Below are 17,113 nucleotides of genomic sequence, written 5' to 3' on the forward strand. Positions count from 1 at the left end.
GGAAAGCTGACATATTAGCTAAAATGCCTTTCTGCATTGAAAATGAAGGAATCAGAGTAACATAGTTGGCCCTAAGAACAGTCACCCCAAGATAATTCCAGCCCAGTGTGCTATTGCTTGGACACGATGATACTGAAGGGCTTTTACAACCTAAGTTATTCCATGATTCTGCTCATGCTGGAGATTCATATCTTATGGTTTTTAGTTGCATGGGATTTGGCTGTCCTGCCACCTCCAAGGTCTCCACTCTGACAGGAAAAATATGGAGCTCCATGAAGTGACATTCAAAGGGATGCCCAGGCAAACAAGACCCATCCCCTGAGAAGCCTGTTTCCCTCTGTATTCCCAGGGTTGAACTCAGCAAGAAGCTCCATCCTTGGCACTGTCCCTGTGCAGGGCTGCCATACACTACAACATCAGTTCAACCCAAGGCCTCACACAACCCTGACACTCAGCAGCAGCTCCGGAAACGAGGAGCTCGGGAAATCCCCTTGGAGGAGGCGGGGCGGGGCGGTGTGTGACGGCGGTCAGCTGAGCCGGGCCAGCCGCTGCCATGGGCGAGTTATGAGCGGGGTGAGCGCTACAAGGGGCCGGGATGGGGTGAAGCTGCGGGGAGCGGCGGCCGCGGCCCCCGGTGGAGGCTGAGGCGGTGACGGAGAGGCTCGGTAGCCGGGCGGGCCGCGCTGCTCGAGCTGCCCGTAGGCGGTGACTCAGCGGCTCCGGGGTGGGCCTGAGGGGAGGATGGGCCGCGCTGGGGAAGGGGGAGAGGGAAATGAATGTCTTCTTGTGGCTCCCGAGGGATTCCCGCAGTCCGGGCTTCAGGGAGCGGCTGTGGACGGGGCAGGGAGGCCGCCTCAGAGCAACGCGTCCCGGGAGCCGGGTTGGATGGGGAGGGAGCAAAGAGACTGAAAGCGAAAACGTGAGATGAAATGGGCTGTGCGGCCCAGGCTGGGAATGCCCCGAGTAGCTGGGGAGAGACTGAGGAGCACCTGCGCTGTTCTTCTGCCCTGGGACGGAGAGAAGGGAACAAAAGGGTTTTTTTATGTGTTATTCCCACAGGGAGGGTCTGACAGGGAAAGGCTCCGTCTGAAAGGTGGGTTGGGAGTCAAATCCATGCACTCCTCTGAGGGTTTAACGTGCTATGGGTTTAGTGGGGTCAGAGGGGTTGGATGGTCTGTGTGTGTGCTGGCTACATGTACAGCTTGCTTGTCTGGGTAAAAACTAAGTGTGGTGGTGTTTTCTGCCCCGCTGTACTCAGCAGTGGTGATGCCTCACCTCAGTGCTGTGTTCAGTTTTGGGCTCCTCACAAGAAGCCCTGGAGTGTGTTCAGAGAAAGGCAACGAAGTATTGAGGGGTCTGGGGGACAAATCTTACAGGGAGCAGCTGAGGGAACTGGGGTTGTTCATCTGGAGGAAGTGTAAGAGGCACGGGTTAGTGGGTGATGGGTTGACAGCTGTTGGATTAGATGATCTCATTGGTCTTATCCAACCTTACTGATTCTGTGATTTACTGAGCAATAAATGTTCTTTGCTGACCTCGTAGTGGTCACTGCAGAGATGTCCAGCAAGCCTCAGAGCCGTCCTGCTGAAAATGGAGAGCATTGCAGGAGTAAAATGGAGAATGGAATGGACAGCGTGGCTCCCCCCACCCTCAGTACCTACACACCCGAAGAGATGGTACAGCAGATGAAAGAGCTTATTAGTGAGAACAATGAGTTAAAAGGTGAATGTGGATCAGTTTCTTCTTCGGGTTCAAATCTCTTTTTGACCTACAAGTATGAATTCTGTGTTTAGTCTTTTTGATTAACCTCTTATATCTGACTGGCATTCACTCTATAAGCACCTCTGCAGGTGGTAAGGCTGATTTGACAGAGCTGCTCATTGAATTGGCAAGGAAGATTGGGGGGAGAACACCCCCTAAGCTAAGCTTCAGAACTACATGCACAATCACAATATAGCACTGTGTATTTTGGGAAGCAAAGGAAAAATATGCTCTTCCATCATCAGCTTTGAAAAGATTCTTGTATCTTAGAATGGTTGGGTCTCCCCATTGCAGATTAACAGAGTGGGTACTGTACTGTTGTGTTAGGATGCTCTCTGAAAGGAGCTGTATTCTCACAGACAGAGAAGGGAATTGAAGCAGACTGTCCTGTGCTGTCCTGTAGTAACCATTTTGAAAGCCTAGATGTTGCACCACCTTCTGTGCTGCAAAGTAGCATCCATGGCTGAGTCTGTCTGGGAGAAACTAATAGATTTCCCTGAAAACACATTATGATTAATGCCTTGTAGGTAATACGGCTTTGTTTCTGAATTCCACCTCAGTCATTTCTGGACCTGGTCTGAGTTCTCTGCCTCAGAGTACCATGGTTATCTGTCAGGGAGGTTGCTTCAGGAAGCACCCTGGTATTCTGCGACAAGGCTCTGTATCATACAAGATAACATTCCAGGACAACAGTCGCAGCTGCTGTAACTCGTGCCTTGCAGAATCACTCTCCAGAGTTACCTTTACTTACAAAATTTTTTTGGTTATGTGAAGGACTTTTTGGCACTTTGTTATATGATGTGAAAACATAACATCTCTTTCTGGTAAATACAACATATAGAAGGTTCTCAAGCAACTGGCTTTGAGTTTGTTGCTTTAAAAACCACATCTGAAATACTTCAATTGGCTTCATAAAAATCTTGTCAGCGTTTTGCAATGGTGAGACTGGAGTTGCTGCCTCACTGACTTTGTTGCGTACACTTGGCTTCCCAGTCAGGATGAAATGACGTTGCTCTAAGTTGACAGCTGCATTTTTGTTAATGTTTTTAATCAAATTCTTAACTGAATGTTCAAACAGGGGACGGTTGGACATATTTGAGACTTTCAGTTTAATAGCAGCTGTTTTCTTGCATTAATTTACCATACACTTTCTCTACTGAATCTCAGTAGTTTCAGAATCTTCGTACACCAGTTTCGTTTGTGTTGACTGAGCATAACACGTGCAAGACAACGAGTACTTCTTGTGGGCAGTATTTCTTGCTTGTACTTCTTGATTTAGGAGTAACTTAAGGAGCGAGAGAGTGTGAGCATGTTATTTCAGCAGTGGTTTTAATGGTATTTATTGTGGTGCTAAGGAGCTGTAATGAGTTTCAGTTCAGTTCACTGAGACATACGAGAAAGTGGTTTGCATTTCATATCTGATTACTGCTTATCCCTTTGATACTGAAGAAAGCTGAGCTTGATGTAGAGGAAATCTGCTGTTTCATTGACAGAGTACTGATGTGAATCAATGACGTACTTGTCTCTGGTTGTCATTTAGAAGCGATGAAGTTGCACAACCAAGCAATGAAGGACCGCTATGAGGAGCTTTCTATCTGGAGAGAGAAGCAAAAAGAAGAACGAGAGTTTTACGAGACGAAGTTTAAAGAAGCCAAGCAGTGCTTGCTAGCCAAGTGTGCTGAAAATGAGCAGCTGCAGCAACAGCTTCAGAGCTTAAAGGAAAGAGAAGAAGGAGCTGAGATGGTAAATAAGAGAAAGATCAGTTCTCATGCATTAAAATTGAATGTCAGGATCTTTTAAGGGTGAGGTCTGGAGTTCTGTTAGCATTCTCCTTTTTTATCCTTATGCTCTAATGAGAAGTCTAGGACTTCTTTTATAAAGCAAGTCTTCTTGAAGTGCAGTAAGATAACATCATGCCACACACGAGATAATTAATAATTAATAATTAACAGTAATCATCAACGCTATCGACATCAGCAAAAAAATGAACACTTTTTGCCAACTTTTCATTCTGTTTACTGTTGGGTTGATGTAATCCCTCCCTTTCCTTCTTAGATTATCTCTCTCAGCATAGATTGACTGCTTCTATATTTGTGTTTCTAGAGTCAAGCTGATATATAACTTCCCCCCCCCCCCAAAAAAAAAAGCTTTATTATATCTTTCACCAATCCTGAAAGCCTTTTTACTGAGGTTCAGATTAGATTTGTTCTTCAGCTGCTCCATCTCTGGCTGAGCTTTCTCCCCCTGTCTCACCTTTGGCTCTGGAACAAGTAGTTTCTAACATTGCATGTGAGCGCTTCATATCCAGTTAGCATCAATTTGCCAGTAGTACCAAAGAAACCTGTGGACAAAGTCTGGTAGAACAAAACCTACTTTGTGTCCCACACGTGAAGAGATGTTTAATAGCAAGTTTCATGTAGAGCTAAGTCAATGAATGGTATATGTACTATAAGTATATGGTACTTCCAGTACTCATGTGGGTTCTCTGTTGCCTGTTGAGGGGTGACTGTGTCAGCCTTTTTATCCATAGTCATTGACAGGCTGTCGTTTCCTCTCATGTGCGCTTGTTTTATGGAACTCTAAGAATTCTTTCAGTATATAAATCTGTATTGGTTCAAAAGTTATTAAGGGGGAAAAAGGTCATGTGTGAACAACATGATTGTGCAAGTATGACTTTGTTAGGAAACCAGGCTAATGGTTGTTTTTCAGGATTGTCGAGGAAGTTCAGGATTTCATAAAGCTGGAATAGATTTGAAGGGAAAGTGGGGTACTTGTTCTGCCCATACCTGTTTTAGAGCTTCTTGTACTTTGGATAAGTGTGTTATTGGTGGAGTGATCCAGTCTCCTTTAGCAATCCTACGAGGAGACAAGTAAAAATAAATCTCTGTTAACTATCTCATCTCTAAGAGCTCCATAAATAAGCTTTGGTTCTTCATTGATTCTTTACAGTTTAGCCAGTTGGTGTTAATGGTCATTAAGACAGAAACATTCTCATTTCTGATCACGATGCTCAGGCTGATAGCGTCATTTAAGTCACAGTTAATCTCTCTCTTGAATGCTTTGGCCATACTTTACTTCCGTTTGTTTTACTGTTATTATTTCTAAACATGAAAAAATATTTATCTGAACTTAGGCTAACTAAAATTAGTCTAATTTCTCTCACCTCTGTGTTTTACTGTTCACTGAGATGGATTATAGTCCATTGGTGCTGTGAAGCAGCACCTGTGTTTCATTCAAAGGAGATCACAGATATACACTGTTGTGTCCCTCAGTGAAAAACCTCCCTCACAGGAGGGCTTATCTTGAAACAAGTGCACAAAATCAAATGCAACCAAAGCAGTTTAGAGATCTGTCTGGATTTTTCCAAGCAAACTTCAAAAGAGAAGAAGAGCAATGGGACATCACTGTTATGCTCAGGCTCTGCGTTCCTTGGCTGCTGTTCGATTTGAGTTGGTTAATGCAGGTTTTTGTTTATCCCAGGAGGGCTGTGCAGCTCCTGAGAAGGAGGCAAGGCAGCTCAAGTCCAAGGTGCAGCGGCTTCAGGCTGAGAAGGCAGATCTGTTAGCCATCATTTCAGAGCTGCAGGTCAAGCTGAACATCGCCACAGCGGAAGACTCCTTTGTGGAGATTGGAATGAACGTAAGTAAAGGGAATAATATGGACACAGTGAGATGAAGCCAGAAGCTTTGTTCTTAGCTCGGTCCTTTTTTGCAAGCTGGGTTTTCTTATTGTGCCATGCTAAGTGATGAGAAAGTTGGGTCTGAGTGTGGTTAAAATGATGGTGTGGTTATTTACCTGATGACATTTTTACAGTGAAGATTTGTCTTCCTTTAGTACGAAGCAGGAATCTCTACCAACGGCAATTATTTAGTTTTTTGCCTCTTTGAGAGGGAACAGGAAACTCTGCCAGCAACAGTAGTGACACAAAATACAGGCACAGTGAATCTAGAAGAAGCGTTTTATGATCTTAACTGACGTGAGGCACTTGTATGTTATGAGACATAGTGATAAAGGAGTAGAGAATTTATTACTTTCATGCTCAGAGTAAATTTCCATAGAATTCCATTTGCATAGAATCATATCCCAGGTTGGAAGGGGTCAGACACCAACTCCTGGATCCACAAAGGACCACCCAAAATACAAACCCTATGTCTGTGAGCACTGTCCAAATGCTTCCTGAACTTGTCAGCTCAGGGCTGTGCCCACTGCCCTCTGGTGCAGAGCCTTTTCTTCATACCCCTGACACAAAGAAAGATCTGCTACAAAGAAAGCTCTTCCTTTGGACTACAAAGATCACAGAGTGAGCTTTACAGTGGGAAAGAGGAGCTATATTCAACATCTGTTGGCAGTGCTGGTTGTTGTTGCTGTGTCATCCTTATAAGAGAGTGGCTGAGGAGGTTTGTTGATATAAAAAGGAAGGCCTAATCTTGTTCATATTCTTTAGTCAGTCCTGAAGAGATGCAGGGAAAGGCATGTGAAATATGCAAGTGAAGAATGTGCAAACATGAGACTGATCTGATTTGGTGTTTTATTTTGTTAATTATTGTCACCATAGTAGTTTTTCCTGTTTTTCTTTCTTAAGTAAATCAAACCGCCCTGCTTAGTTCAAGTACCAAACTAATATTGGGGGGTGGGGATTTTTTTTTTCCTATTCAGGAAGAAGTAAATAGAACTGCAAAAGAAAATCAAGATAATAGAAGTGAAATGGCCAGTAACATCGCTGTCTACATGTACGTAGGCTTTTGTCTGATTAAAACCTCAGCAGTGTGTTATAACATATCGTGGTGGGGTGGGCCAATAGTGCAGTGATATAGTCATTATTTTTTAGGTGACTAGACATAAGGTGTGAGCATTCAGTTTCAGTTACTTCTCAAAATTTGATCTTTACATCAGCTCCGGGGCATAAGGGACTTTCTTGCCCCTCGCTGAAATTTATACCTCATGGACACGGACAGCTGACACCATTAAACTTTCCATTTTGGATGCTGCCCAATTTAAGAGCTAGTTGGTTGTGACTGAACACTCTTACCCACCTTGTGGCCTCTGCTTTTGGAAAGGAGGGATATAGAAAATGCAGAGGGCATAGCAGGCCAGAAAGCTGTGCCCCGTGCATCTTTTCCCTTAAACTCTGTCACCCCCTACCTCACTGCAGAGGAATTCAGCATTTTAATGTAATGCCATAGGAAGCTCATCCCTCAGCATGAAGTTAAGAAGCTGTAGAAAAAAAATTACCTATAGTCAGGGATGTAAAAGAGGAATGCTGACCATAGGTCAGGCTGCAAGCATTCAGATTGTCATTAGCAGTGGCCTGTCAGAACACTCTGATCATAAGATGTTGGCTGTGGGATTTGCTTCCCCTTTTGATGAGTATCTGGGCCTTGTCTGCAAAAACACGCGGGTATATATATCTCTTGTACTATTTCCTGTGTCACCACGTGTCTCTGTGCAGCACTGAAACCTTAGAGTGGTGCTGTTAACAGCTTCAGAGGAATGTGATCCACTCGGGATGGGTTCATTTCTGTAATTGTAGACCTGTACACTAAAAATCCCCTGATAAAAGTTATTTACTTGAAATATCTTGGCTGAGCACCCTCTTTGGGGTATTGAATTTTGCTCACCAAATGTATGTAGCTCACAGGAGTACATGCAGGCCTATGCTTTAGTTTCTGCTCTGAATTACAAAGTTGTATATAAATGCTGTTTCCCAGCTGAGCTTCTGAAATGTACAGTGTGTATAACCTATGTATCTTATCATATAGTTAGGGGATTTTGACTTTCTCTCTATGTGGACATGAAGGTGGGGGGAACAGGATGCAGTATCTCTATCACCAGGAAATTAACAGACCTTGTATTGCAGTTTTGTAATTGTTTTGGTTCGTTTCTGTGGTAGCATGTGCAGTTTGCAAAGAGCTACAGAATATGATGGAAGCACAGTATCAAAGGAATTCCTTCTGAAAAAGGAAGCAATTTGCAATACCCATCTTTGGTGAAACATGCCTTCCTTTCCTGAAAGGAATGAAACTGAGATAAGAAATGGTGCCTGTTTCATTGGCAAAAAATATTTGGGGGCCAGATAGTAGCTCTTAGCAGAAAGAGATGCACAGTTGGTCAGAATAAATGCTCCGAACTTTGTTTTGTCTTGACTGTTTTAATTTTCTTCTCTTAAATTCCAAGTTGTTCACCCAGCTTGATAAAAGGGAACTGCAGAGCACTGCAGAAAGCGAGGGCTGTGTTTACATGCTAGCGGGTTGCAGGAAGGTCATGCTTCTTGGGAATGAACTCTTAATATAGAATGTTGATTTTTCAGAACTGTGTGAAATTGTCCAAAAAGTAGAAGGGTAAGGGAGTGCTCTAATAACATCGGAACTGTTGTTGCTTACATGTGGTTTGGTTTGAAGCAGGAGCAAATCTGCAGACGAGACCAAGAATTTGGAATCTGAGGAGCTGACTGTGAGCCAGCTGCTCTGTTGCCTTAGAAATGAAACTCAGAGGAGGGAACAACTCGAGAAGGAGCTGCAGGATCACAAAGAGAGGTATGAAGTAGGTGCATTGTAAAGTTTTCAGCTGTTTGCATTCAAGTCTGTTGCAGTTATCGACTTTGGGCCTGATCAGGGTGAACTGTCAGTATGAACTGGATGGGCAGTTTCTTGAGCACTCACTAGTAATAATGTTTGTCATAGCTCTGATAGGGATAAGCCACATTCTGTTCTGTGACTATGGCTTTCTCTGTCTTATTACTTCCTATCATAGCACAGATCAAGACAAATTACCTGTTGCCTCATGGCACAGGTGATGTGAAACAAAATGAGGACTAGTTGAGAATGTTCTTCCTGCTCATTCCTCTCTCATTATTTGCTTTTGTATGAATTGTCTACGTGTGGGGCTTAAGCCAATCACTTTGTATTAAACAAATATTACAGCCCTTTTTGTAGTACTGGTAGGCAACATTTAGTGATGTGGGCTTGGAAAAACTCCTTAGAAATGCTTCCAAGAAGTTTAATTCCAGACTTACCTAAGAGAGTTTATCCAGTGAGACCTCCATAAGTGTCCTTTTGAGCTCGGTCATACGTATATCAGCAAGACTGCTCAGGCATGGAGGATTGTCTAAGCAGTAGCTGTTCCAAATCTATAGTTTGCAGAGACTGTAAGACGTCCTGGACATTACTTACGATGAAAGGTTAGTGTCACAGTAATTGTTTCTGCGTGGTCTTCCTAGAAGAGGTAATGAGCCATAGCCAAATGATTCTTAGAAATCTCAGCCTCTGTAAAGATCAAAGGAAAAGAGAGGCAATATTAATCATTGGGTTCAGTGAACAGACCCATTTTCCGAGGATAAGCAGTTTTGGACTGTATCAGGGATTGATGACAGTGGACTGAATCATTGTCTTTCTCTGCACCTGCACATCCATTGTAATTAAATATACATGCTGGGTGTCCCGTGTTAGATGCTGCCATGACTGTGCAAGCGTTCCTGCATGTCAGTACTTTCAGCTCTGGTTCATGGCTATGATGTTAGGAGGGCTTGGGTGAAATCCCTGAACAGTCACAATCTCTATTGGCCAAATCCATTGTTACTGGATTCTTCTGTTTTCCAGAATTTCAAAGATGGAGAATGAAGCAAGCAACTGCCTGGAGAGCGGGACACAAACTAACCAGGAGGAGGAAAGTTCAGAGGCTGTGAGTACCTGTCATTCTGAGCTGAGTTCTAGCAGTGCGCAACTTACTTGTTGAGGCCAACAACTTTGGGGTCTAGATTTCCACTTGCACAAAGGGAGCAAGGGGCAAATATCTTGCATGAGCTGCAGAAGTGAATTTTGAAGTCTCCAGTCCACATCTTAAAGGAGATTCCTTCCAAATTACACCAGCCATGAAAAAGGGATAAGAGTGATGGCTGAGAATTAGGGGAAGTGTGGTGTAACTGCAGTTATGCTTCACCATCCTGGTCCTTTCCACTTAAATAGAGGGAGATGCATTCATTTACATCACCACAGAGTCTTCTGAACTGGATGAATTTCCTCACTGCTGGCTAGGTCAGCTTTTAGATCAGAATCTACTGGCAGCCTACTATAACACAGACCCTGTATGGGGAGCTCATATGGCACCTGATATGAATTTTTTCCTGGTAGGATGTATTACAGTGGTAGAGCAGAACTATCTTGGATTGCAACACAGATTCAGGCAAGCTTAGCCGGATAGTTTCAGTTTAGGCTTTGAATGGGTATTAGGGTTGGAATTCAGCTCCAGATTCAGCTATCTAAATTCATATGCCTGCAGTTGTAGGCTTCTCCATAAGATGCATAATAATGGCAAGTAAGAATGCCTGTGAGGCACTGTGGGTTATCTGAGGTACCATGTGGGGCTAGAAAATATGATATGAAATCTGCTGGAGACCTGTGCCCTTTAAATAAGTTTCCCCTTGTCCTATTGCTATCAGACTGTGTAAGAAGTTGGTCTCCCTCCTGTTCCTAAGATCCCCTCAAGTACTGGAAGGGATGAGATAACGAGACTGAAGTGCTTCCAGCTACTAAATGTACCTCCAGACACTAAAAGCAGCAGGAGTCGGAGATTCACCTCTTGTACATTGTGGGGATGTATTTGAGGTACTGAAACCCTGAGGAGTCTCTGTGTGCTGGGTTGGAGGAGCACACAGCTGCTGTTTCTTTCCTCCTCCTGCTTTTGGATCTTTCATTGGTCTTCATCCAAAGCCTAAACAAAAGAATCAGACTCGCAACAAAACTGGTAGTTTTACTAGAAATCTTTTCTTCTTGATTCACAACATTGATTCATGAATGGATGATAATGATACTCCCTTTGGAGTAGGAAACTGGAATGGAAGGGGTATTACCAGTGTAGGGTGCAAATGGCAGGAGGAATGGTACAGTATTTTAGTCTGCCTTCTCTACTTGCAAGCTGCTGTTTCTGTCCTATGTCTGCTGTCACCTCTTTCTAAGCAGGCCACCAATGGTAGATGTTTGACAGATTGTAAATGCATGGAGGACTGGCAATACTCACTGCCTGTCTGCTTTTCTTGTATGTTTTTAATCTGGAACTCTAAGAAACAATGTATGCGGGTCACATTAAAAGTCAAACCTAATTATTTCCATGGAAACTCCAGCCGCTACGAAGAGCAAGGTAGCACTATTTAATGGAGCAGATTCTCAGCTACAACATGCTGTTTTTCAGCAATCACCATTGTTAGCTCTGCATTTTTGCCAGCAATGAACAAGAGGCTGCCATGCTGCTACCAATCTGCATCAGAGGGGGTGACCCACTGTCACCTCTGCAGGAACATCACCCGCTGCCTCACTGTGCTCACATCCACTCCATAAAAGCTCAGTGAATTTCAATGGATGCAGTTTTTTTCTGCGTGGAAGAATTCAGTGACACACCTTTGCTTCATATACACTTCCATATCAGACTCTGTTTTGTCGCTGCCCCTTGCTGACATTCATTAGCATTTCAGTACCTAAATGGAGCCTATAAACAGGAGAGGAGTCAACTCTTCGAAAGGGTAGTTAACAGCTGGACAACAGGAAGTGGTTTTAAGTTGAAGAAGGGAAGATTTTGGTTGGATGTCAGGGGAAGTTCTTTACTATGAGAGTGGTGAAGTGCTGGAACAGGCTGCCCGGAGAGGTTGTGGATGCCCCATCCCTGGAGGTGTTCAAGGCCAGGTTGGATGGGGCCCTGGTCTAGTATTAAATGTGGAGGTTGGTGGCCCTGCCAGTGGCAGGGGAGTTGGAGCTTCATGGTCCTTGAGGTCCCTTCCAACCTGGGTCATTCTGTGATCACATGGCAACAAAATGTAATAGAAAAGAATGTTGGTGGGAAGGTTCAGCCCCTATTGCCATACCAGCAATGTCTGACTGTGATGTGGGCCAGCATAATAAAGTAGGAGACGTTACTTTCAGAGTTTCCCTTGTACATGTATTACCTGCCTGCATAACAACAGTAATAGAGTTCTCTTTGAGTCACCCAGGTTTTAGGAAAGTGTTAAAGTCACAATGTGGTTCTGCCACAATTAGGACTAATCGGTAATTGTGCAGCTGAGCAGTAGGGGCCTTACTGCTGAGCTGGGAGCGTAATGGTGCAGACTGACTCATGCTGTACTCCCTGGAAAAAGAATAGTGCTTCCTAGTTAAACTACTTAGTTAACCTGCAATTTTCCTGTCTTAAATTATCCAGGTGTAATTTTCCTTATTTATTCTTTTTTTTCCAAAAGATTGGCAGTGAAGTGGAAAGTCTGAAGAAACAGATTTGTGCCCTCTTTAAAGAGCTCCAAGAGGCTCACGAGAAGTTAAAAGAAGCAGAACTGATTCAGAAGAAGCTTCAAGAAAAGTAAGGCTCAGAAAACAACAGTTGTGCCCTGACACCTGTTTATTATTGTGATGACAACTCCCACCTTGGGAAACAGTAGCTCTACAAATAGCAAGTATTGATTTCATGGGAATGCTGCCAAAGATTGCTCCTTCTTTTTAAATGGAGATGAAAGTACAGAAGTACAGTAATTGTCATAAAATCTGAGCTGCCAACCTAGTTCTACAAATAGAAACCCAGTGCTTGGCATTTTAATTAGGGGAAGTTCTTTACTAGGAGAGTGGTCAGGTGCTGGAACAGGCTGCCCAGGGAGGTTGTGGATGCCCCGTCCTTGGAGGTGTTTAAGGCCAGGTTGGATGGGGCCCTGGGCAACCTGATCTAGTAAAGGTGTATGTTTGGTGGCCCTGCCTGGCAGGGGGGTTGGAACTACATGATCCTTGAGGTCCCTTCCAGCCTGGGTCATTTTGTGATTATGTGATTAATATTTTAGTTTCGATCCTTGTTGATATAAAGGCTGATCTTGTTTTCTCTTTCACGTAATCACTCCATTTTTTGGCCCTGGAAGCTAAGAGACCTGGTTACAAACCTTCTCACACAGTCTGTCTGTGCCTTTGAAGACCAATCTGTAGGTTATTATGAACTGTAAACAAGAGCTTCAATTTACTTGCTTAGTTTTCTGTCAAATTTCAGCTCTTCGAGATTCATAATAGTAAGAAAAAACACATTCTGTTTAGTAGCTTTATTTTCAGGTAGTGTTGTAGATATATTTTCATCTTTCCTTTTTCTTCATCAAAATAAGCCTTTCAAATGAAACACCTAAGGATTCTTTTTGTGTGATGCCCATTATGCCAAATCCATCAGGAAATGGTGAGCGGGACAGATCAAGTGTGTTCTTTTTTCCCCTTCTTCTGTCAGGTGCCAAGCATTAGAAAGAGTAAACTCAGCTGCTGCAATGGAATTGGAGGAGAAGCAGCAGCTCATATACACCATCAAGAAGCTGGAGCTTCAGGTGGAGAGTGTGCAGGCAGAGGTCAAGCTAGAACAAGCCAAGACACAGGATGAAAAGTGAGTATTGGTTGTGTATCATGGGGGTGTATTGTTAGTGAGAAAGGGAAATTAAGGGAACCTGACAAAAGGGAATTTCAATCTGAAATAGGAGCTTTGTGTTCTACCCTGTTTGAAGCCAAGTTATGTTTATAAAGGCTGAAGTAGAAACCTCTGTGTCTGTCTATGTCACTTTGAATCTGAAGTCTCCACACCAGTCCCAAACTGTATCTTTAAAACAACACAGAGAAAAAAAATGGAGCTGTAAGCTCTGATTGGTATCTTCCTCTTGTTGTAAAGCCCAAGGCAGATGAAAGTCAGGAATGATATGCAAGTGCAGGAAGCAGAAAAAGGACAGCAGCTTGTCAGTTTGACTAGCAGGAGGTGAACACAACCACAAGTTGGAGAGTAAGGCCAAGTCAAGTGATAACAGTGATGGGAAATTGATGTCAGTGGTCTCTACAGTTCCATTGCAATTAGGAGAGTTAAATATGAAGTGAAGCTGAGATAAAGAGACTGCCTGTTTGCTGCAGCTCTCCCCTTGTATGAGCCGTCCATGTAAGGAGTGTTAAAATGTCAGTGTGAGCTGTATGGAGAGGTGGAACTGTCGGAAGGCACCATTTTGGAGTAGCTGCTCATTCCATTTAAAGTCCTTGTCTGGTTCTTCTCTTGATAAATTCTCCATTATTTGAAGTCCCTCAGTGAAGTCTGGTGAGCTTGATTATAAACTTACTGGATGACAGATTCTTTAACATGACATGCAGGTTATCAGTAAAGACATTTGTTTGGACTCAGCCTAGGAATGGAGCAGTACACAACTCCTTGGAAGAGAGATGGTGAAAAACAGAGCACAACCTTTTATCGTCAGAAATGCAGATTCATTTGCAGACAGCTGGGTTATCCATTCTAAAGTCTGAAAGATTTATATTTATATCTACATTTTTAACTCTTAAGCCCTTATGAAACTGAGGTTTCAGAAGGAGAGAAAGAAGTCTTCAGCTGGGACGAGGAGGGTAGCATTGCAAAATGAAAGGTGGATCTGTGTGAGAACTTTTAAGTGTTCCAAACATTTGCTTCTTTTCATAAACAGGACAAGATACAGCAGCTTGCAGGACGCTTACAACAAACTCCTTCCTGAACTCACTGAAGCAATGAAAACAATCAGTGAAATGAAAGCCAAAGAGGTAAATTCATCAACAGAAGAAATCTTAGTGAATGAGGGGGGAGTGGGAAGGGATGTGAGAATGTATGTGGGAATAAATTCAGGCCCAAAGCAATGGACTGTGGAGATGAAAGTTTTCTTCCAAGGGCAGGAGGATTAAGTAGCGAACTTCCACTCAGAGCAGAGTCACATTCTGAGCTCAGTCTTCGTTCTTCCTCGCAGCTTGACAGGGTGGATAAAGCTGTGGTGGAAGAACTGAATGCAAAGGTGTTGCTGGCAGAACAAGCCCTTGCTGCAAAGCAGCTCCAGATGGATGAAATGAAGCAGCTAATTGCTAAGCAAGAGGAAGACCTTGAAACCATGGCTGTGCTCCGTGCTCAGGTATGAGTCAGAAACTGGCTGGTTTGCTCACCCAATATTCAGAAACCAGAAGGAGCTATTTAATGGCTCAGTGTGGAATATTGTTTCTCTGTTTCCTCGATTCCAAAGCATAATTCCCTTAGTCAGCCTGCATTGCAGATCCTTGCAGGGCCTGAAGCACCATATCCTACACTGGAGCATGGCACAACGATGCAGGCTTTGACATGGCATACTATTATGGTATATAGACTTGGTTCAGTCTAAGTTACTAATTCTCAGTGTGATTTCATTTATCTGATCAGATGGAGGTTTATTGTTCTGATTTCCATGCCGAGAGGGCAGCAAGAGAGAAGATCCATGAGGAGAAGGAGCAGCTGGCTGTCCAGCTGGCATACCTGCTAAAAGAGCAGCAAAACCTTGAAGATCTTGGCCGGTGAGAACAGACTTTGGCTGGAGCTGCCTTTGGTTTTGTCTTGTTCCCCTGCATGCTGGCACGTTGTCTTGGTAGCATCTCAGTTAAAAAGGCAAACAAGTCCTTGGGGCTTTCTGGAGGAGCGTATTCCAGATTCATGAGCGTGTAGCTGCCTAAATCCTGCTGATGTCAGTTGTTTGACCCTGATTTCAGCAGGACTCTTGCACTATCTCAGTAGAGCAGCAGTGTTTCTAGGTCCTGTTTCAGAGCAGCAGTTGTGAACTGAATGCATGAGAACATGAGTTACTTGTAGATCTTCTGGCTTACTTTGAAGCCTTTTAACTTTGTGGAGGCAAAGGGAAGATACCTTCTATTAAGTCATGTTTTGTTTTCAGAGCACTTTTAAGTAACTGCCCTGTTTCTCCTCAGAAGCTCTTTGGCAGAGATGCAGAATCGCCACGGAGCCAGGGCACCAGATCGAGAGCGCTCACCTCGCCTTGTCCAGAGAGGTACTGTAAGCAGCCTCCAGCTCACAGGGCCAGGCCCAGCTGTGTTCAGTTTAAAACACCTTTGCTTGTCAGTAATGTAACAGGAAATCACGTATCTTCTCTGCTTGCAGGAACTGGTAGTCAAGAATGGCCAGAGCAGCGGAATATCTCAATATACTCCTGTCCAAAATGTGAAGAAATTCTGCCCGATCTGGACACGCTGCAGATTCACGTTATGGACTGCATTAATTGAATAACCCCCTCTGGTTCTTCATCTACTGGAATTTCACCTGCCAAACACAGTTGTTGTTTTTTCTTTCTTGCTTGAGTAAGTTCAATTCTACATCCAGCAAAAGGGGATTTTCAAGGTTTTTCTCATTTATTTAATGGGAAAACAGAAAAACCTCCTACCCTACCCTGTACTCACTGGACTTGTTTTATCATAAGTTAGAAAACAAATTCTTCCAGGTTAACAACATGGATGCGTTAAGGAACTCCCTGTGTATCTGCTGCAATGAAATCTTGAAGGAACGTTCCCCTGATGTGCTCTGCTCTTACAGCTACCCCACAGCACTGGGCTGCATTGCTGTAGTTAAAAAGGAGATGAGATGTATGCCCATCAACTACTGTAAGCCTGTAAATACTTCGTCTCTCATATATACTATTAATCAGGAATATATGAAACAGCTGTTTGGGAAGCTTCCAGTAAAATGGAGTGTGTCGTATTTGTTGAGCATTTAAAATGAACCCACCTCTTTCTCCAGATGGCAGTTTTGTTGCTGCCCTTGTGACCATACTAATCTGATGTTATATTTTTGATGGCTTACGTAACTTCTTGCTTTAGCTGGACGTAGATAAGGTCTAAGGCAGATCACTGAGGTCTGGTGTATGTAGCTCCTGGTGTACCCAAGTCACTGGGTTTTATAAAACTGTTTATTTCTAAGGTGTTGTCTCGATTCTTCTTCGTTGTAATAAATGTATTTGAAGCTGTACAGTATCGTGTCAGAGAAAGCTGAAGTGGATGTAACCTAATTTAAAGAGAGGAGTATCATGGATTTTCAAATCTCAAAATAAATCTATTACAATTAGAAAATTATCAATGCCTCTTAATATTTTGGATGCTGAAAGGGGGTTGCTAATACCTGTGACTGGAAAGCTTGTGTAGAAAGAATCATAGTGCATTAGTTCTGTTCTTGTCCTCACTTTGGATCTCAACAGATAACAGTTCTTGGCATGCTGTTACACAAGGGAGGAAAATACACAACTCTTAACAAGATATAAACAAGCATGATCAGCTTATGATACAACTGCAGTAAGCAATGGTGTTTGTCATGGAAGCTGAGCTATCTCAGAAGAGAGAGGAGCTCTGGTTTGGGGATGGCACAACACAACAGGGTTCATAGAAAACTCCACCAAGCCTCGGTTTCAGACAGCTGCAAGGGAAGGTAATGCAGGGTACTCTTAAGGTAAAGATGTCAGGCTGTGTGGTGAAGTCCACTGCTATCAGCAACACCTAACACAGCTTTTCAGATATGGGAGGAGAAATGTTTTATAAGTGAACACTTGACACTT

At 43.3% G+C, this 17,113-nt stretch overlaps 1 protein-coding gene across 6 annotated transcripts; it reads left to right on the forward strand.

Annotated features, from left to right (window-relative positions):
• The first annotated feature begins 452 nt into the window (after positions 1 to 452).
• OPTN (optineurin) lies at positions 453 to 16,629 on the forward strand. 6 transcript variants are annotated; one of them, XM_015871660.2, is made up of 14 exons: positions 453 to 573; positions 1,543 to 1,722; positions 3,302 to 3,504; positions 5,242 to 5,400; positions 6,418 to 6,491; positions 8,160 to 8,294; positions 9,357 to 9,438; positions 11,981 to 12,096; positions 12,991 to 13,140; positions 14,210 to 14,303; positions 14,504 to 14,662; positions 14,944 to 15,074; positions 15,483 to 15,562; positions 15,673 to 16,629. In XM_015871660.2, the coding sequence occupies exons 2-14, from the start codon at positions 1,557 to 1,559 to the stop codon at positions 15,792 to 15,794; spliced, it is 1,671 nt and encodes a 556-aa protein (XP_015727146.1). In that variant the 5' UTR covers positions 453 to 573; positions 1,543 to 1,556; the 3' UTR covers positions 15,795 to 16,629. The 6 variants fall into 6 exon arrangements, with proteins under 6 accessions (XP_015727146.1, XP_015727323.1, XP_015727236.1 ...); XM_015871837.2 differs by having other exon boundaries at positions 8,163 to 8,294; XM_015871750.1 differs by lacking the exon at positions 453 to 573 and adding an exon at positions 631 to 724.
• The last annotated feature ends 484 nt before the right edge of the window (positions 16,630 to 17,113 follow it).

The sequence above is a fragment of the Coturnix japonica genome, chromosome 1 (assembly GCF_001577835.2).
Source record: "Coturnix japonica isolate 7356 chromosome 1, Coturnix japonica 2.1, whole genome shotgun sequence".
Classification (NCBI taxonomy): domain Eukaryota; kingdom Metazoa; phylum Chordata; class Aves; order Galliformes; family Phasianidae; genus Coturnix; species Coturnix japonica.

Coding starts and splice junctions, on each gene's coding strand:
- OPTN (XM_015871422.2), top strand. CDS start 925: ATGAAATGGGCTGTGCGGCCCAGGCTGGGAATGCCCCGAGTAGCTGGG. Junction 1,094..1,542: donor GGAAAGGCTCCGTCTGAAAG/GTGGGTTGGGAG, acceptor CTGACCTCGTAG/TGGTCACTGCAGAGATGTCC. Junction 5,401..6,417: donor TTGTGGAGATTGGAATGAAC/GTAAGTAAAGGG, acceptor TTTCCTATTCAG/GAAGAAGTAAATAGAACTGC.